At 32.1% G+C, this 22,193-nt stretch overlaps 1 protein-coding gene across 1 annotated transcript in view; it reads right to left on the bottom strand.

Moving 5' to 3' along the window:
- LOC120772430 overlaps positions 1-22,193 on the bottom strand; it is an 84,114-nt gene that overhangs the window by 46,448 nt on the left and 15,473 nt on the right. The window contains exon 2 of the mRNA XM_040101042.1: positions 5,968-6,125. Within this exon, the coding sequence (XP_039956976.1) occupies positions 5,968-6,125 (158 nt within the window). The remainder of the gene's footprint in view (positions 1-5,967; positions 6,126-22,193) is intronic.

Here is a 22,193-nt window from a genome sequence, read left to right as displayed (position 1 = left end):
CTAGTCATTGCAGCTAGTAAATTATGCATTAGGAGTTGATAGAAGTCTAACAAGCCAACCTTGACAACAGCCCTTTAATTTGACTAATATCTAATTTTGGTTGAAAAATTATAAAATATAATACTTTTAAAGTGTTTTGTTATTCAAAATCATCCTATTGTTATTTATTTAGCAGATATCTCAAATGTCTAGTAAATTACTAACTAATAAGTGTTAGTAATATTATTTTTTGTGAAGATTTAAACAAGTAGTCGAAAATTTCCATAGACTTATCGAAATGTTTTACAGTGGAGAATGACACATATAAGTATTTAAAATTGTCAAAATCAATATTTCACAGTTTGTAATATAAAAATATGATTTTATTTTTAAAATATTTGTTACCGAACTACATTTTTAAAGTCCTCAAGAAATTTAATTTTGGTGCTTATATTTGGAGGTAAAAATATTAGTTTTAAGTATTTGCTACTCTAAAGGCTAGAGTTTATTCAACGTTTTGTGAAAATCCATTTGGGGCTACATTCTGAATTTTTCGGGATCAATCGGGATAATTTTGGGACTATTATAGTAGAGGTAAAATTTATTTTAAGTATTGTAGTATTAAAAAAACATTTCGGCAATAATTCAAAAAAATTCAAATCAAATCGGAATAATTTCTGGCTTATTATGGTAAGGATAATATCAATTTTAATCATTGTAGTTAAACACAAAACATTTCGAGACCAATTTAAAAAATTTTCGGGATCACATCGGGATAATTTCGGGATTATTATGGTAAGGTTAATATTAATTTTAATCATTGTAGTATAAAAAAACATTTCGAGTCTAATTCTAAGAAATTTTCAGGATCAAATCGGGACAACTTGGGAACCTGAACATTTATTGAAATTTAAAGTCTTTACCAAAGACTAAAACTATTTACTTACTTAATACATGTTTATTATGGATCTTATAATACTAATTTCAAGTATTCACAACTGTTAAGACTAAGATGTATTCAAGTTTTTATAAGGACACTTTCGGGATCACATAGGGATCATTTTGGGCCTAAAATGGATGTGAGGAAAATACTTTTATGTATTACAGTATATACTATTGCAGTAATTTCGGGACTAGTTAAAAAAAATTTCGGGATCATATGCGGACAATTTCGTGACTATGTCTCAAAAATTTTATAAATATTTACAAATAATACATTGTTGAGAATTTTCAATACTTATTAAAAACGCTTTCAGGACTAAGTTCTATATATTTCGGTATCATATCGGGATCATTTCGAGACTAAAATGAATGTGACAAAAATAATTGTATGCATTACTATATATTTCGGTAATTTCGGGACTAGCTGAAAAAAAATCTCGGCATCATATACGTACAATTTCGGGACTAGGTCTCAAAAATTTCGTATTATTTTACAAATAATATATTGTTGTGAATGGGTTTTTATATTTTAAAGGATTTTTAATATATAAGTTCTTGAGTAAATAATAAGCATATTTACCCAGCTAATACATATGATGAGCCTTGGGCAATCAAATATACATACATATATGATGTATAGTTATCATATATTATTAAATTTCACTAGACAAACGTTATATGGTTTGATTTTATTATTTTTTAACATAATTTTTCGCTTCCATTTAATGGACGTATACAGACATATGTACATATATGAGTATAATACATTTTATATCACACAACTTTAAATAGATTTTGTCTATATTTTATTTATTTTTTCATTATTTGTTTTCTTGTTTTTGTCATTTTTCTATTTACGTATTTTTGTATATTAGTTTTTTCTTGTTTTTCTGTACTTTTTTATTGTTTGACTTCCTTCATGTAGCAATTTTCGTTAATTCTATTATTTATAGTTCATTTTCGAAGACATCTTCATGATAATTAAATACTTCAAAGATTAATTCCTTCTCTATATTCGAATATAACTCAAAATCATTAAACAAAAAAGACAATAAAATTCATAAGAAATTATAACTTAACTACATTTGATTACTGTAAGTATATAATAATGCGTGTAATCATGAAATCTGAGTCGCATATAAAAGTAAATAACTTGCTTTATGGCAAGTTTGAAATGTAAACTAAACATTTCCGCCTTATTAACATGAAAAGAAAGCAATCATGTGCCTACCAAAGTCACAAAAAGTACAAAAAAATTAATATACATATATCCCAAATATATATAATAAAAAGTCTATATACATATATACCAAAGAATATATATTAAGCTCAGAAAAGTCGTATTCAGCAGTTTCATTCATAATGAAAATAGTTTTTTATATGAAATTCTACATAATCTATTTTTTCAGCAACTTTCCAAACATTTTCGGTTGCAAAAAAGTCAGGAAAGCTGTTTACTCAAGCTCAAAGCTTTTTTCTATTAAGCTATTTCGCTCCGCTTCGACTTATATTTGCATGTATATATTTGAAAAGCAATTATTTTTAAATTAAGTTGTAGTTTTTATTTGAAAATACGTTAATGACTATTATATAACGGGATATTGAAAAATCTACCAAGAAGCTAAAAAAATCTGAGCAAACTAAAATAAATTGGAAAATTTTTCGAAATTGGCACATATACATAGACATTTTTTTGCGGCCTTAATTTCAAACTATATTTAATTAATTGCCTAGCTACTTAGAAACTCTGTAGAATACTGATGAGAAATAATCTAAGTTTTTGCTAAATAGGTTAAATAAATCTCGAAATTATTAATTTCTCGCATATATCACTATATTGTTTATATAAGAGTATATTTTTTGAACAAACATGCGTTCGAAAGCTTTTGCATATTTCATAAATATTTATAAACAACAACTAGAAGTGGTTACATACATACAGCCATATGGTGTGTTTCATGGAATTGTCCCAAATATATGCACACGTGTATAATTTCAAACATATATGTATATTTACATATGTATGTAAATAAATATATATTTATATGTTTTTTATTTGTGTGCGTGCACATACATAAGTGCCTGTGTGTTTACTTGTTCGAGTTATTTGCATTGACGTCAACTTCTGTCAAGTCTGCCATGACTCGTTTAGTTGGTATTATGAAATCGAAACCGAAAACCGGTTCAGTTACTAATTTTATTTATGTTTTTGTTTTTGTTTTTATTTCAAATTAAAGTACATATTTGTTTAAAGTTAGTAAAACATAAAAAGGAAACAAACGCAAATATGAAGCAGAAAGTTATTGTTTTAGGCACAAAAACATGTGAATGAGTTATGTAAGAGGTGTATAAATAAACATGTGGGTATAGTAAGTGAATTCAATCTTTACATTAAAGCAACAAATAAAAAGACAACAACAAAACAACTTATTACTTGCGATTTAGTTGTAGGTTTTGCAAAGTGAACTTTATATACTATATATATTATATGCTACTTTTCATGTGCATATAGTAATAAATAAATTATCATGTTACATTTTTATATACATATATATTACAAAAATAACACCGAAATATGTAATATGCACCTTTGTAGTTTCTCACACACTTCTTTAAAAATTATATCAAATTCTGGCAATGATCGCGAAGGCTCGGAACACATAGACGAGATTTCACACTTTTTGTACAGAAGTATGTATCTAATAGTTTTCTTTGAACTTATAATAAATTTCTAACAATTAAAAAATTTTTGTATACTCATGGTGTGCTGTATTTTCCAAATTCTCCAGCAACAACTTTTTTTAATAGGAAACCATAACCAATTCTCTCAAAACCTTTAGTTACGTGTTTCAGCTTGTTTTATACCCTGAATCAAGTTTAGCACAAAGTTTTTAATACTCAGAAAGAACCCGTATAGTATACATATACATACATATACGAATAATGAATAGGACGAGCTGAGTCGACTTAGCCATTTCCCTCTATCTGTATATATGTGACCTGGTCTCTCAGTTTTCGAGAAATCGATTTGAAAGTTTGGAAACGTCCTTTTCTCCTCAAGAAACTGCACATTTGTCGTAACCGCTGACATCGGATCACTATATCATATAGCTGTAATACAAACTGAACGATCCGATTCAAGTTCTGGCATGGAAAACTTTTTCATTTGTCAAAACATATTCACAAAATCTTGAATAAATTATTATCAAAATGTATCATTTTTCAGAACAAATTGTTTAGATCGGACCACTATAGCATATAGCTGCCTTACAAATTGAGTGAACAAAATCAAGTTCTTGTATAGAAAACTTTTTTGTTTGGCAAAGTATCTTCACGAAATTTGGCACGTATTTTTACTAAAGACATTGCTTTAAACGTAAACAAAAAGCTCAGATCCATCCACATATAGCAGCTATAAGAACTCTCTCAAGTCAAAGATATACCATATTATGGTATAAAGAATGCCAGGTATGGGGTATAAAGCTTCTGTGCAGTGCAGTTAACATTTTTTCTCGTTTGTTTTTTTTTTGTTTCATATTCTGTTTGAGTTAGTGAAATCCGGTCACATTAGCATAACATTCACGTTTACTTATGAGTTATCTACTAATATAATTATCTAAATATATATTGTGACACTCATTTGGATAAATTAGAATTTTAAAATTTCTCGTTAACTAAAGCTTTTGTGGTATTTTTGGTAATAGAAAATTAATATCAAAAAATTGGAAACTTCTGGTAAAATATTTACTTCGTTTAGCACTCTTCGCAATGCTTAAAATTCACTTTTGAAACTAGATAGTATTTCATAAGAATTTTTTAGTAAAAAAGTAAGGCTTTTAATACTTGAAAATAACAATAAATTATGTTAGGAGATATTTTTATAAGTGATTTCAATAAAGATAGTTAGAGATGCAGATAGTGAATTCGGTAGGAATAGAGTTCGATAGAGATACTGATAATGAGAAGTTAGAAGTAGTAGTAGGAATATAGATAGATATGGAGGCTGTTAAGAAGTTACGCTTTATCACTTTATGAAGATTGGGTAGAAGGTAAATAAAAATAGCAAAAATTAAAGATGTAGTTAAAGGTATGATAAAGAAAGAAAAATTATGTTACAAAAGCTTTTATGGTTTTGGAATAAAAATAAATAAAAATAAAACTAATAACAAAGTTACAATTAGAGATATGAGTAGTGATAAAGATGAAGAGAGATAAAGATAAAAATAAAGTTAATGATAGTGATATGGGGATAGAGAGAGATAAAGATAAAGATAATAACAACACGAATATGAATGCACCTTTGTTTATCCTTGTATATCGTCACTCAAAATGCAAAACAATGCATCATCACAAAAAAATCGAAAATCGCTGTTTGATATGATAACCAATATATAAACATTTCATAAACAAAACTGAAAATTTATTTCAATGGCATGATAACCAATATATAACTATTTTATAACCAAAACTCTAATTATGTTTCAAGTGTATGATAACCAATATATAACCATTTTATAACCAAAACTCAAATGTTGTTAAAAATGAATGGTTTCAATTATATCGCTTTTGCTCCGCCTGTAAACTTATGAAAAGTGTTGTTACGTTATTTTGCATTTTAAGTGACGATATACTATACATATACATATGTATAACTAGTTTTAATAATAAAACTTTTCATTCGACACAGCGCCAACAACACTAGTTATGATTATTCTGAGCATACTTTATTTAAAAAATATGTTTCATAGTACCTTAAAGCTTATTTCAAGTATTTTTTTTTATCTCGGTCAGTTCTGAAAACTATATTTTCCAAAAACTTAAAAATTTTATTTTGAATATACAATTTTTTCATATATTTGAATTTGCCTTTTGAAGTATTTTATTTCTCACTAATAATTCGACACTGCTTTATTTTATAAATTTACTTTTATATTTTTTTCTGTACTCTTTTCAATCTTATATACTTGAATAAACTAAAGACTTGTAAATATATAGCAACCAAATAACATTCTCGCTACAATTTCTCATATTTATTGCAACACTTACCGCATGCCATCGAAGCCATCATCTGAGCCATTTATGGTGAGCACTGGCGCACGTGCATATGCTTTCGCTACGCGTCGATTGCGTTCGAAAACAATCACTTTGGCCCAAATCTCATCATCTATTTGTGTCCATTTGTCCAAAACTTCTTGTATGTGCTCCTGGAATAGACAAAAAGTGAGTGGAAATTAGCAAGAGCGCAAATTTGAGACAGTACAAAATATTAGAGAGATAAAATGCTTAACAAAAGACTTAACAACGAACGTGTTGCTGGTAAATGAAGCTTTTCTTAAAGCAAAATCAGAAAACAAAAAAAGCAATGTTTTTATTAGCCAAGCACTTGCGTTGTTATCTATCGCTTTCAATCTCATTACAAAATTCGCACTTTCATTTTCTAACGCTCGCTTTTGTCAACAAAAGTGCAGCAAAATTGAAAAAAAATTATAAATTGCAACAGCCGAGTGCAGCTGGTTTGCATAAATGCACACATAAACATGCACATACATAGAAAGATACACAACCATAGATATACTTGTATATATATGTATGGAAATATATATATACATATATACAAAGTAATGTACCACATAAGCATAAGCAAAGCCGCTCCTAATGCTGGCAGTTTGTGCTTACGGTGCTTTACCGTCATTATTGCTCCTGCCGTTGTTGCTATTGTTGCAGTGAACGGCCTTGCGTGCAATTTAACTTTTACTCTTTGTGCCACAACTACTACAACAGCATGTTGCTAATCTAAAATATATCACAGCAACGCTACAACATGCTCAATCACAGCAGCAAAGTGCCGCAGCCGCCTGCTGTCGTCGCCCAACGCCGCGTTGCAATGCCGAATGCACTGGTTTGCCATTTTAGTTATTTTTCATAATTTTTACTTGCATGTGTTTGTGCGTTTCGCTTGTTTTCGCGTTGATAAATGTCTTGGCGCACATTTGCATGGCAGAGCTGGTTTGCGCCTACAGCTGTTTGCAATATTATTGTGGTTATAGTTTTTGTTTCCGAACAAAGTGGTTCAATTTTCTGAGTGCGAGTATGTTTTTCTCCTTTTTGTTGCAAAAGTCAAATGGTTTCGCCTTCAATAAGGCATGTTATCAATATATTATAAGAGTACATTTATATATTTCGATTGTAAAAACATTTTATTTTCGCTGGCTTCATGCTCAGCTGCACTGATCTCATTTCATTTCACTTACTTTTTCTCTTTTACATTTCTCTAGGTGCCATTATTTACTAAGCTCAAGGGTTTTTCGAGAAATTTAGATTTTGTTTATGGCGCACCAATGGTGTGGCATTTATCAGCTTGTCTGTTAAAGGCGTTTTTCACCTTTTGTGGCCAAAATGATAAGTTTCCCCTCGAATTCGAATTTTTCTCTGTAGTTTCTGTGATTTTTCTTTATTCGTGCTATGTAAATATTAGACTTAAGCAACGAACTCGAACGAAGTTTTGTAGGTAAAAATGCGCTAGGTGGCGCTGTGGTGCAATTTTGTGAATTCTTAACGAAAACTTATTTATTATTTACTTTCAGAAGTTCTATCTTATGCCTTAAATTAAAAAAAAAAAGTGTACTGTAATATAAAAGGCAAGCAGAAAGAAGAGACATAATGGATTATTTAGCTTTAGTGTCTGAGAAATATGCCTCAATTTCAAATCACAGTATAAAACTTGAACCAAACCAACAATTACAATAATAAGCAATACTTCAGTGCCTTCTGATCTACTAGAAACACCTAAAATGAGTCATTCGTTCTTCTTTTATAAACGCTTAAGTATTGTTGAAGATTTCACATTCCATTTAAACTACGACGCTCAGCATAGAATTTATTCAACATCTAAGTGAACTAGCGGCGTCTACTCAAATGAAAAAAAAAATAATTTAAGTTTAACTTCAAAAACGGCAGTAAAGACAGTGTAAGTACTGCTCCCACAAATAGTTTACCAAAATAAAGAAGAAAAATTATAAAACACTTAATTTAACCTTAATTCATATCTTCAATAAAAAATCCAGGCTGACGATGACTTGCTGCAAAAGCTTCACACACACTTTAATAACCTCTGCTTGGCTTTAGTTCTGCTTTTATGCTTGATTCCGGATTCAGCATATCTAAGCCAGCGATTTTCTTGGGTGCAGCAAGTGCACGTTTTTGACAAGCGCGCCCAGAAAGTGAACTCTGTAGGCGCATGCCTAATTGCGAAAAAATTAAGGAATTTTGCAAGCAAATTTAGAATGTGTATGAAATTGATACTTTCAGCAGAATAATTTCAAAGGAATTATTATGCCTTTGAGATGGATAGAGGTAAACGTAAACATTTATTTAATAAATTTTTTCCTTGACATCTTTTATTGAGCATGAAAACTTATGAAATTTATATAAAAATAAACAAATAGCTTTCAATCAAATAAAATGTATAAGTATTCATGGGTCGATGCTTAGCATATTAAAGTTTAACCAAATACCCTTCATTTCACGCCAATATCGACCCTACTCTTGTAATTGTTGCTACTCAGTTCAATAGTTCTGTTTGATATTGAGTATTGATTCTGGTATACCTAATTTATCATTTTATTTATTTTCAAAAAAATTTTAAACTAGAAAATTAAATTTTTAACTCTATGTTTTCTCAAGTTCCTTCAGATTGAAAGGTCATTTATGAAATGTTTTTAATTATGACAAAAAGGTGGCAACTCTCTTACAAAAATGTTCAACTCTTTTCTCAAGTCTCCTCCGGTTTGATGGGTAATTTAAGAAAATTTTTTTAATTCAAAAAGGTGGCAACTCTCTTACAAAAATTTTCAACTCTTTTCTCAAGTTCCTCCAGTTTGAAAGCTAATTTATGAAATTTTTTTATACAAAAAGGTGGCAACACTCTTACAAAAATTTACAACTATTTTCTCAAATTCCTACAGTTTGAAAGGTAATTTAAAATTTTTTAATACAAAAAGGTGCAACTCTCTTAGAAAAATTTTTAATACAATTTCAAATTTGAATTGTATGAACTGAATGTTGTGTAAAATATTTCGACTTCTCACTTTAGTTTCTTTTATATCAATCCGAAAGAGTTACTCAATTCTGCTGTATTGTGGTAGCTCATGTATACGGTATAGCTTACGGAAGCCAGTACCTTATTTAGTTTTCCCAAATATTGTCATTAAAATTAAAGCAAAAACGTAAGTCAGTAAACAAAGCTAAGAAATTGTTTTTTCTTTCAAATTTAAAGCCAACATTGGTTCTCCTATAATTTCACATTAGTTGCTTCGTATAAAATAACTTCGTTGCTGAATTTGTATAATTTACAGAGATTTGAATATTTTCTTATAATACCCCTGATTTCTGCTCTAGAGCTGTGGTACTCATGCACGCCGACGTAAATAAATTGTTACCGGCCTCGCAACCTTTAGTAGTTACTTACATACATACAAACCAAATACTTGTATAATATATTCTGTACTATATATATATGGAATATATTACCAACTCCGTGTGTGTGCATATAAAGAGATAAAAATGTAAATAAATCTAGTGACTAAACTGGTTAACCTTTTCATAAAATTTTGTATCAAATTATATAAAACTACATTTTTTATATGCAAATGTATATGTATTTGTCCGTTTGAGTATGTCTGCACATGTTTGCATACATTAGACATTCTTGTCAGCTTGGCATTTTGAATTGCAAATATTTTCATACCCTGAACGGACCATACGAAGTTGAGATATCGATGCTTTTCATACTATATAGCTGTCATACAAACTGAATGGTCGGAAGAATTTACTTTTATGGAAAACTTTCTTGTTTGAGGAAATATCTTTCCGAAATTTGGCATAAGTTATTCTCCAACGTAACTGTACAATTTCCGAACATATTTTTCAGATCGGATTACTACAGCATATAGCTGCCATACAAACTGATGTAACAAAATCAAGTTCTTGTAAGGAAAACTTTTTTATTTCATGAGATTTCTCTAAGAAATTTCGCACAGATCATTATCTAAAGCAATAATGCTATCTTCGAAAACATTCTTCAAATCGGATAACTATAGCATATAGCTGCCATACAAACTGATGTAACAAAATCAACTATTGTATGGAAAACTTTTTTATTTGATGATATTTCTTTACGAAATTTGGCAAGATAACGGCACAATTTCCGAACAACTTGTTCAGATAGAACCACTAAAGCATATATGTGCCATACAAACTACCCTTTTATGTTATAAAAATTCACCTGTGAAGGGTATTATAGCTTCGATGCTGCCGAAGTTAACATTTTTTGTAATTCTAACTATTTTTAGTTGCTTAGTTTTTTTTATAGTAAATATATATTTTTTTTATTTTTATATAATTATTTTTTTAGTGTTTTCGAATATTATTTTACTACTTGCCTACAAGACAAAAGACATAAAAACAAAAACACATGGCTTCAATTTCATTTTCATTTGAATAAGAAGAAGAAGAAGAAGCACTTCAAACTCAACACAAGTGAACAAGTGTTGTTGCGCGTGTTGTTCGTATGTATGCATGAGTGTATGCATGTGAGACACCAATACCAGAGCAACATCAATAGCATTAAAATAATAATCTTGCCAACTACCGCCACTATTGTTGTTGTTATTTTTGTTTAAGATTTTTTTGCTAAGCGCTCAGCTATTTGCCAGCGAAACTTGAAATCGAAAACAAAACCACTTTTGATTTTTATGAACTGAAGATGAGCCATCCAGCCACAGCAGCGCGCTGCTCGCAGCCACGACGCCAGCCAAGCCAACTGATGCCAAGTTAAGCCGAATCACGCTGCCAAGCCAAGCTTCGCGCCGCTGCGCTACACGCTGCAGCCGCCTTCCAAGCGCCTTCTATGGAAATATGCCGTTTTTCTTGTTATGACCGCTTTTTTTCCCGACTATTTCTTGTACACAGTTGTTGCGGTTGTTGTAGTTGTTTGTAACATTTAGTTGTTTTTGCATGTAGCGACGCTCTTGACGGCGGTTGTTCTTACAATTTTGTTGTGCAGAAGCAGCGGCAGGTTTCTGCTCGTTTTCATTTTCATTTGGCCTCTCTGCTGTCGCTTCTGTTGTTGTTGTTGTTGTTGTCGTTGATCTTTTTGGCTTGTCGCTTTACAACAGTAAAACTTGTACTATAAAAATGTAAATGTGTGTGTGCGTGTGTATGTTGGCGCTTCTGCTTTACGCTTTTGTTGTTGTGGCCGCGCTTTAGCTGTTGTTGCTGTTGCTTCTGCCGTTTCGGCTCTGCCTCTTCTTGCCGGCCTTTAGGCGCGTTTAGTGCTCGCATTAAAAATTTTCGATTTCGTTTTTCATTTTTTTCTGCTTGAACGCTTGAACCTGTTGACCTTCTTTTCCAGCGCGCAGTTTTTTTCCACATTTTTTTCTTCGAGTATTTATTCGGTTTGTAATTTTCAGCGTTTACTTGCCCTCTCGGACGCCTTAACCGCACTTCCGTTGCCCTCAACAACGGTGTCTACTCATATATGCGTGCATGTGTGTGTGTGCGTTTCTTATTTAGTAACTACGTGTTTATTAAGTATTTATTATTGGTGTTGTTATTGTTGTTGTGGCGCTTTTTATGCGTTCTTTGTCTGGCGGCGCATTTGCTTTTAATGTAAAAATTAAATTGGTGTCTGTCGAGCGGCTCCATCAATGACATTTACCATTATGTTGCATTGATGTTGTTATTAACACCGTTTTGGTTTTTTTTATATTTTTTTTTTGTTGTTTGTTGTTTTCAAATAAAGTTTTTCTTTGCCGATTCTAATTTTCTTGCTGAAGTTAATTTTATGCCACTTTGACTCTGGCTCATCACCCAAGGTGCTTTGTTGCTGTTGGTGCTGCAGTTACGAATATTGTTTCTGTTGTTATTGTTGTAATTCGCATTTTAATTGTAATTCTTCTGCACTTTTATGTGTCTAAGCCTTTTATATGCCAAAAGGTTATATTCAAGAATTTACATAATTGAAATGAATAATACCGTATCTCTCGCAGAGGTGGTCTAAAGAGCTTTTATATGGCCAAAGTTCAAAAATGTCGATTTAATTGAAGACATAAAACAACAGTTGAAGAGCTATCAATTAAAAACACATTTGGGAAAAATTGCGAGACAAAGTAGTGCTAAAATATAATCAGAATATTCTCTATATTTTTTTTTCCTCGCTCTTTCTCTCACTAGCTTTATCTTCATCCCCTTTTCTACTTCTAAAAATTCTAAAAATATAAGAACAAACTCCTTACTAATCCTTCAAAGAATAAACCAAATAATTCGTACATTCACAGCCAAAACGTATTTGTGGCCTTGGAAGGATATATAGTATGTATCAATAATTATCGATAACTATCAATAAGTTGTAATCAAAAATTTTCATTGTGTTTTGTTTTAACTTTCTTTCCCCTTGAGAAGCTTCTTTTTCACATTATAATCGTTGTATATAGAGTTTTCCAAAAAAGCTTCAAAAGCTCGTTGGAAAATTTTTAATATTTTTATTTTACCCAAAACATCAGATTTCCCAATTTTTAGGTGCAGTAGAAAATGTATCAGTTCTACCCATTATAAAACTGTGTATGGCTGTTAGCTTTAGGACCGGTTTTTGAAAGCTTCGTCAGAAAACTGTAAAGCTTTCTAGTTAGCTATTGACTTGTTATTTCCTTTTTTTTATGAGTAATTGATATTTTATGTAAATGTCAAGACGGATCGCTACAAGCTTGATAATATGTTTTTGAAAGCTTTTTTCTAAAGCTCATAAACATTCATATTCACTTAACTATTTGTTACACTTAAAAATTGACTTTGGTATTATTTCAAATTATACCGGTAAAACTGTTTAAATGTGGCCACATAAAAGATTGGCTAGAAAAGTAGAAATTGTTTCTTTAGTTTCCCCTTTTTCAATTTATTTGTTATAATTAACACACGCATTCTTTATCTACAACATGACAAATTTATAGATGCATCATGCAAGCTTTATAAAAACTTTAAAGACTTAATTAGAAAGTTTGAAAGCTTTTCTTTGTATCTTTTCTCGCTTATTATTTACAAAAACATGACAAATTTATGAATGCATCATTCTAGCTTACAAAAGCTTTGAAAGCTTTGTTGGCAATTTACGTATGCCTTATGCAAGCTTTATAAAGGCTTTGAAGATTTAATTAAAAGCTTGCAAATTTTGTTTTGTATCTTTCCTCACTTACTTATTATTTACAAAAACATGACAAATTTATAGAGGCATTATGCAAGCTTTACAAAGCTTTAAAAGCTTGTTTAAAAAGCTAAAAAGTTTTTCTAAATGTCTTCTTATTATACTTAAAGGTTGACATAGGCATAAATATATTAAGGAGAATTTTCCTTATTTTTAATTTAGTATTTTGGGTTTGAAAAGCTTTGTTAAAAATCTAGAAAGCGCTGTTTTATTTTTCTGTAATATGTGCTATATTATCTGCTATTCTTGAAACCCGATCACATCATACCTATATAATTATAATTTATAGTATGTGCTCAGCCCAATAGCTTTTCGGAAAGCTTTAAAAGCTTAATAAAAATCTTAAGGCTTTTCTCATAATAATAAAATTTCTTTTTTGAGCAATTTTCAATTTCTTAGTACTGCTAATTATAATTAATTATAATTTTAAATTAATCTAAAGACATTTATATTCTTGTAACTTCGTGTGCTTGTCCAGAAAGCGAACGCAACCGCTTGTGGGTATGTAAATACATTTAGCTCTTTATTGTATGCAAACTCACTCTCACACAGCTAATGACCCAACTCTGGCTTGACTGCATGCTAAATTTAGTATAAGTAGATGCATAACGGTAAAATCTAGGTAATTTCATTTAACCAAATGTCTAGCTGTATTAGGCATGAGGCGTACAAATAAGTGCCAGTTACCAAGACAGCAAGTTTTACAAACAAGTTCCTTCTACGGACCAAGTGTCGGGGCGAGGAGTAGTGGCGTGTGTCTGTCTAGCTTGACGACAAAATAAAAGGAGCATTTAGTAAAGCGGAGACCGAAGCTTGGCGGCTAAAAATGCAACAAGAATGTCACTCATTAGAAGCGTGAAACGGTGAAAACGTGTTTAAATTTGTATTTTTTTCTGTTTTTGAGAATTTCTTTGTTTTAGCTAAAAGAGAATAAAAGAAGTAAAAAAATGAGCTGTGCTGCCAGGAGTGTAAAAAAATGCAGACAGCTTACAAAAAAAGTAAAAGTAAGACTGTAAAGTTATAAAAAGGGAGAGTTTTGTTGCGATTCTTATAAATGCTTTTAAATGGCGGTTAAGCTTATTAAATTTTATTGGTTTTCGTCTCGAATATACTCACATATATGCTTACAGATATTAATAAGTATTTATGCAGTTGCTAAGTGCATACTGAGGCAATGGCTATAAGAGTTGTTAAACGGAATGGAACTTGTTTCAAAATCCTCATATTGATGGCAGCGGTTTTGGACAGACCCTGTGAGTGGAGGTAGAAGTCTAAGACCTTAACTGAAAGTCTAAATGTCAGCTATTGGTCGCTTATGAGATAGTTGCCAACAAAGCACTAAGAAAAAGTATGCCTCTACCAACTTAGTCAGAAAAAAATCCTTCATCTGACTTTTTTCTATTCCCCACTTAAAACTAACTTAGTTAACTTACTTAACTTGAATGAATATTTGAATGTTTTCTTCTGAACACGAGGTCTAAATCAAAGATTGATGAATTGAGATCATAAAGCTACCTAAAACTGTTTATTCTACCTAAAACAAAATATTTGGTCTTATAAAAATCTATAAAAAAAATTTATCAAACATTCTTATGACAAATCAGCCATTATGAAGAATATATACATAGCTTCTGCCAGCAATACTCCTCTTGGACTTAGCAACTGAACTCCATCTGGTATCGCAAAGTGCCAAACTGGTCTATTCGTTTCTTATTCGTTTACCAGATTAACCTAACCTAACCTTTTTGTTTATGAAAAACGCCTGTTAAAAGTTCTTATAATAATATTTAAGAAATTCTGTGTTAAGTTAACACAGCTTGACACCTCAAACGTCACTACTGTAGCAATATCTTTCAACAGTGACATTACATTTTTCATTTTTGAGGACAGATTTTTTCTCAAAACTGAGCTGTTTCTGCATCAAAAGTTTTTTCCTGTTTTCGATGATAGATTACTGTACGGACACTTTCCTATAGTACTTAGTAAAATATTTTTTGAGGTTTCACTCACAGAGATGGCTGGAATCACTTTAGCAGTGGAGAAGCTTGTGTTTGTTATCGCCTTCAAAAATTGCTTGTAAACCGAAAAATATTTAATTTTTCTCCACAAAAATTGCACTGCGTTCTCTTAAAATATGTGTAAGTACATCTTCACTTTTTAATAGTTGAACAGTAGTTTTATTAAATTTTTTTTGTTGTTTTTTTGTTTTTAACATAACCTTTTTCAGGCTGACACACTAGGTGTGTCTCTTTAAAAATGTTACTAAACTTGTTTGTTCTCTAAAATTAGTATACGTCAAAAAATTTAGACTTTTGAGGATTTAACTATATGTATTACTCCAAAAGCATGGATTCATGGCTGCCTAAAGATAGATTTTAGATAGTAAAATACATTGCCTCGACAAATAGAAGTAAATTTCTAACTAAGTATATTTCTTTTTTATATAAGTTTTTCAGGTAACCCATAAATCGTTCAGAGAAAAATGTAACGCTGTAGAAATTCCAATTTGTATAGTAACCTTAATATGTATAGCACGTATAAGATAATAACTTCAACCGAATAACAATTAAGGGTCAAAATATCGTTAGCATATATGTAGTACATATGTATGTACTTAAGTAACATATACGCGTCAGATAATAGTAATTGCATTGACAGGAAAAATGAATCATGTGAACAGCTAAAAATTAAATGTAATATAATTGTAAGAAATTCGCCACTAATCTCTATTTTTTGTATATTATAGAACTATAGCAATATTTAACATCAGCAAGGGATTTTCCTACATACATACATAAGTAGCACATACACAGATTTTTTTAAATCGCTCAAATAAAAAATCTTTTGTTGCACAGTGTTATTTTTTGGGGTGAAGGAATCGAAATTGCAAAAAAAAAATATTTTTCACATAAAATAAAATTTTCTATAGCAATATTGCGTAGTGTTATTGTTTTCTGTGCCTTTCGAAAATATAGAGAATAAAAACCATTTTTTGGAAATAAAATTTTATGATTAATGAACAGTTAGCCAAAAATATTTAATATTTAATCTTCAAATAATATTTTCGTGCTAACGGTGAATTAAACAAAATTAAAAAAAAACAATATTTTTCAAATAAAAAATTACTTTGTTGCACATTGTTATTTTTTTGTGACTTTTAAAAGTATACTCAATAAAAACCATTTTTTGGAAATAAAATTTCGTGATTAATTGTACATCCATTACCCGCAGCCAAATAATTTATGAACACTTAGCCAAAAATATTGAATGTGCAATTAATATTTTCGTGCTAACGGTGAAGTAATCGGAAAAAAAATTTTGATTTTTTTTTCAAGTCGAACCGACATTCTTTAAAACCTGATGCGGCACCTGTTGGGCGCTCGAACACATACAAAGAGTTTGGTTGCAAAAGCTCCAAAGCTATTCAATAATTATATATAATATATCTATGTATGCCGTTAAGCATGTACTTAGCACATACATATATATACTGACATGTATACATACACACGTATTCGTGCAGCAGCAACGAAATCTAAAATTTAAGCAGACGAATTTTATCGAATGCTGTAACTGAGCTGAGCCGCAGGCATTAACGTCAAATTAAATGTAATTAATTACAATTTTTTATTATATCGTTAATTTTTTTTCAAATTTTATTCAATTTTTTAATTTTTTATATTTTTACATTTTTAATACTAAAGCATGAGACGAAGCCACTTACAGCCACTTAATTGACACCATTCACGAGTTGAACGCACAGGCCGCCAATAAAAATTCATAAATATACTGAGAATGCATTACTGTACCGTTATACATGCACGTTTGCATAAATTAACTGAATTTAGCATTTATTATTGGCACACGAGTCTTCAATCACATTGTAGCTGGCATCAGCATCCGATGCCTGGCACTTTGTACCGCACCATTAGTTGCATGCATATGTGTGGCACGCGCATTGTACGTGTGTATGGAAAAAAGTAAATAGCACTGCACTCAACTGCCAGATTTTCTCACAATTAACACATCAATTTTTTATTGCCGCTTACATTCGCCGCTCGTGTCAGCTGCGCATGCGCGAATGTTGAAATGTGCAGTGCAACAACCGCTCAGCAATTCGCTGTGGCATGTGCAACTCACTCAAATGCAATGTGTTTTAACTGTATGTATGTATATGTGTGTTTGTGCACGCACTTTCAAGTGAGATGGGGCAGAGGTTGTTGTGACGATTATAATTTCAAATCCCAGCGCGGATAATTTACAGTTCAATGATACTCCATAAATTGCTGCAGTTGTTTATATTATGCTACATATGTATATAACATATATGCGCTCTGTCAGAAATTTTTAAAATTTTTATAAAGTTCATTATGCTGCAATCAAAAGTTTCATGTTGAATCACAACAGAATTTGGTTGTCTAATGAAGACTCAGGAAATAGGAGAATTTTTCCGAATCTAGGAAATAAAAGTAGATGATAAACACCAGTTCTTAATATTGAGAGAGGAAGGAGAGAGCGCAAATATTTATTATATACTCTCTTGCTATAAAATTTACAAAAAAAGCCTTGATCTCAGAGAACGAAAGAAGGAGAGTGACACTTACTGAGAAAGGGACAGGGTATAGATAGAAAGAGTGGCAGAAATTTAGAAAAAGAAAGAGAAAGCAATATAAATAAATAGTTGGGGAGAGACAGAAGTGCGAAAAAGTCCGACAAATAGATCGTGTTCCAGAAAGTTCAAGGCTCGCAAGATAGATGGAGAGTGTGAGAGACTAAGAAAGAGACAGGTTATATATAGAAGTAGAAATAATGATAGAAAACATAGCAAAGACAAAAAAGAGAAAGTGGTATAATAGAGTTAGAGAAACAGTTAAAGAGAGGCAGAAGTGTGAAAGAGTCCGATAAACAGATGGTAATAGAAAAAGTCCAAGGTTCGCAAAAAATGAACTTTTGTGCATATTTCCAATTAACACATATGTAGTTAGAAAAATTTCCTGTAAAGGGTTTGAACAAATGCCTATTGGTTTGTAAGAACCCTTCCACTCACTGACCATTCACCTATGTAGCGTCATTTACCTTTAAACACGTTTTTCTATAAGTAGTGTTTTTAATATTTATAAAACTACAAGATATATATATTTTTTTAAGACCTTAAGGAGGGTTTAAAATGTTCACACCATATAAGAATCGTGAATTCCACATGAATGGTGCTCCAACTAAGACATTTTCGCTTGCCCGGAGACCGCTTTCGTTTTACTACGGGGCATGGACCCATTATGGGTCAGTTTCTACCCTCCCTGCGTCCAAAAATGCTCGTAATTGTGTAGCCAGTATCAAGCTATTTGCACAGCTCTTTGTATTAGCTCCTAAATTTTTACTGTATCAACGTTTAGAGTATTTTTTAGCTTGAGAAATGCACTTTTTTATATCGCTGCCAATTTGTTATAGTATTATTAAATATTCAAAAAAGCTTGTCTGGTCATAACAGAGGTTATCAAAAATATTGGTTTCAAGAACCCTGGAAAAAGCAACGGCTGATGCTAATCAGTAAGGGAAGAGGAGAATCCAACTTGTCGCAGCATAAAGATCCACTCTAGGCCCAGACTTGTGGAACATCAACTACGACACTATACTAAAACTCGGAGGCGGACGACATTGCAGCAGTAATTACAGCACGAGACACAGAGGAAGCGCGAAGAAAGCTTAAACAGGTCATGATACGGACGCAAGCACGGCTCGACTCAAACAACCTCCAGCTCGCCACAGAAAAGACAGAACTGCTACTGCTAACAAATAATCACATACTCCTCGAAATAAGTATTCAAACGGCTACTCTTAGTACACAAAAAGCAGTAAACTAAGTAGGCGTAAGGCTGAACCCCAGACTAACCTTCTTTGTACAAATCTAGCACGCCGCAGGAAATGCAGCGAAAATCACCTCCCAACTTAACAGACTAATGGCCAACATAGGGGGCCCTGCCAAGAAAAGAGAAAACTCTAAATGTTGATCTGGGCATATGTGCTTAAAAAGAAAAATGGGCATAAGGTAGTGGGCAGAGTGCACCGCACCACAGCCCTCAGAGTTTCAACAGCCTACTGAACAGTGCCAGGTGATGCAATATTAGTTATAAACGGTAATGACCCAATTGACCTTCTAGCATACGAAAGGAAAAGGCTGTGGGAGCTAAAGAAAACATCCGACAATAAAAAGAGCATAATAGTACATATAAAGAAAGAAACAATAACAACATGGCGACGAAGATAGACAGCCGGACTGATAAAAGACCTAAGCTTATGGACATGCCGCAAATTTAGAGAAGTGGAATTCTACACAACCCAGCTGTTATCCGATCACAGATACTTCAAAAAGTACCTCAACAGAATGGAAAAAGCCGAAAAGCCATTAAGCCTATACGATATGACAGAAGACGACGCTGAACACCCACTCTTTGAATGTGTGCGATGGCAACGAGAACGCACCGCCGTAGAAGACTTGGTTAGTCTAACAAACGCGCTGAGTGAGAAAAAATGGCTCCAGTGTGGGCGATAGTTCTTTAGAGGGGGTTTTTAGTGACCTACAAGTGATACATACCACCATTCTGTTGCTGTGCGTACAGCACTGATGATGCGGAAGGCACTTTCCACCCCATCATGCGAAAAAAAAATTAATTAATTAAAAAATCTTCAATGATAGGCCCGGAATTTGAACGCGAAGATAGATAATCTCCATAATAATCATTTTTAAGATAAAAAATCAAAATCCGTAAATTATAAACTGATAGTTCATGCGATATAGTTGAGAAAATGTTCTGAATGACATTTTGATGGAAGAAAAAGCGAGGGAGAAGTAAAAAAAACTTGAGTGATCTTTTTAATTGACAAAATACTTATTTATTTTAGATTTAATGCTTATTTCCGAATCAAATTTATGATAAGTATTTCTGAGTTGCATTTCCTTCTTGTTGTATGATTTTACAAATAGTTTAATATTATTATTAGTACTATTTTTTATGACATTATTGATATTATTATTTTTATTTTTAATTCAGCTTTTAGTCGTCACGAATTTACTTGATAGATTTGCGGTGCAACCCCGCCTCTCCTTCTTAGTAATAACTCTATTTAAGTGACACGGACGGTGTAAAACAAAGTTAGCGCAAAAATAACCGAAAAATTGTCAGGTACGCATTGATGCTGCCACCAAATGCACCTTTGGATTTCCAAATTTCGATTTTCGTGCCACAGCATCACCACTTTTTGCTTGTGGCAAATGATTTGACATTTTCGGAGATTTTAAGGGAGTGGCGTCAATACAAAGAAGCCGCAAGTAGGACATTTTCAGTTTATTTGCTGGTTTTATTTTTTTGTACTAAAATGAAGTAAAAACCAAATAAAGACGACCGTGATGGAGCAACTGCAGTTGAAGTATATAAGCATTTAGTAAAGGAAACGCAAAGCGAAAAAGCGTTTTCCTTATTCAGTAGTTTTACGTTTTGGATTTTTTTTGTAAATTTTCCCAACACGATTTCCTATATTTTTAACAATCTCGTGGTGCAACCGACGCATTTTCATTTGTTTTCAGAATCAGTCGCTCGCACGTTTGCACAAAACCACAACTAATACGGCAATTAGCGGCATAACGGCAATTATGTTGCACACTAGTATTATTTATATATAAAATGTTGCTATACAATCTGTTGTGGCAAGTGTTGCAACTTTCGCTGACTGGTGCAACACTCTTGCGCTCACAACAGCGGCAGTCACCGCTGTGCGTGTAACGTGTGTGTGTGTGTGAGTGACTGACTGCAAGAGCTTTCAGTTTGACGGCTACAAATCGGAAAATAGCACTAACAACAACAACAGCTGTGACTATTAAAACCATTTACGCCACATTAGTTTCTAATTCCACGCGCTAAATCAGCTGCCGCCGTCACTAAACGACGCGTCCACTTGTTATCCATCGGTTTCCACCACTGTCGCCGCTATTGCTGCTGTTGCAGTTGTTGTTAGTCTTGCGGCTTCCGTGTTTCCATAGCTTTTGCGTCTCTATATCTATGTGTCTTATGTACAGTGCAGCAAATCGCGTTAGCTCTTGTCAAATAGCATGTTAAATGGTTGATATAGAAATATATATATATATAAATTTAAAAAAATTAATACAATATATATTATTTGTAGTTCCTTTTTTTAATTTCGTGAGGTATTTTTGTCCTACGTATAAATACAATTTGAAACCGAAAAAAAACTATAAAAGAGAGAGAAACAATCTTTCTAGAATTATCTGAATTTCTAAGTTATACTAAATTATAGGAAATTTTCCTGAAAAAATATTATTAATATCGTATTTTAATTAGTCTTTTTTTTAATTCAGTTGAGAGAGATCAAATTGAAAGGTGGTAGTACTGTTAGTGATATCTATGCTAAATTTCACCTCAAAATATTTATTAGTATTTGAGATACGCGTTGTTTTGTGAGGCTCTAAATGTAAATTCTTCGATTTTTACTATGTCTGAATTTATTGAACAAAGAAGTGCGATAAAGCATCATCTCATACTGCATTGGTTATTCGTCATAATTTCGCCACATTTTCAACTAATATCGTGCCGCAACCACCGCACTCGCCTGATTTACCTTCGTGTAACTTCTGGCTATTCAGCAAATTCACATGACTACTAACTCAATCGAGGACATGAAAGCTGAATCGAAGTAGGCTCTATGATGACTGGAAAATCGTTGGCATAAGTTTATTGCAGCGGGAGGGAATTATTTTGAAGCAGATGGAATGGACAAAAGAGCCTTTCTGATGACAAAGAGATCTTACAATCGATCTTGGCCCAAAAGGCTTTTGGGACAGCGCATGTGCCGAGGGTGGCCCAGCGATGACCAAGCTTTCGCGAAGCTTAGCTATCTAATAGACACGCTCCAATTTTGCAGATAGGGAGCCTATTCTTGCAAGCTGATCAGCTTTATAATTTCCTGCGACTCCGCTTTGACCTGGCACCCATACTTGTCTTTT

The sequence above is a fragment of the Bactrocera tryoni genome, chromosome 3 (assembly GCF_016617805.1).
Source record: "Bactrocera tryoni isolate S06 chromosome 3, CSIRO_BtryS06_freeze2, whole genome shotgun sequence".
Lineage (NCBI taxonomy): Eukaryota > Metazoa > Arthropoda > Insecta > Diptera > Tephritidae > Bactrocera > Bactrocera tryoni.
The sequence above is the reverse complement of the archived record's forward strand: the minus strand, read 5'-3'. Positions and strand labels throughout refer to the sequence as shown.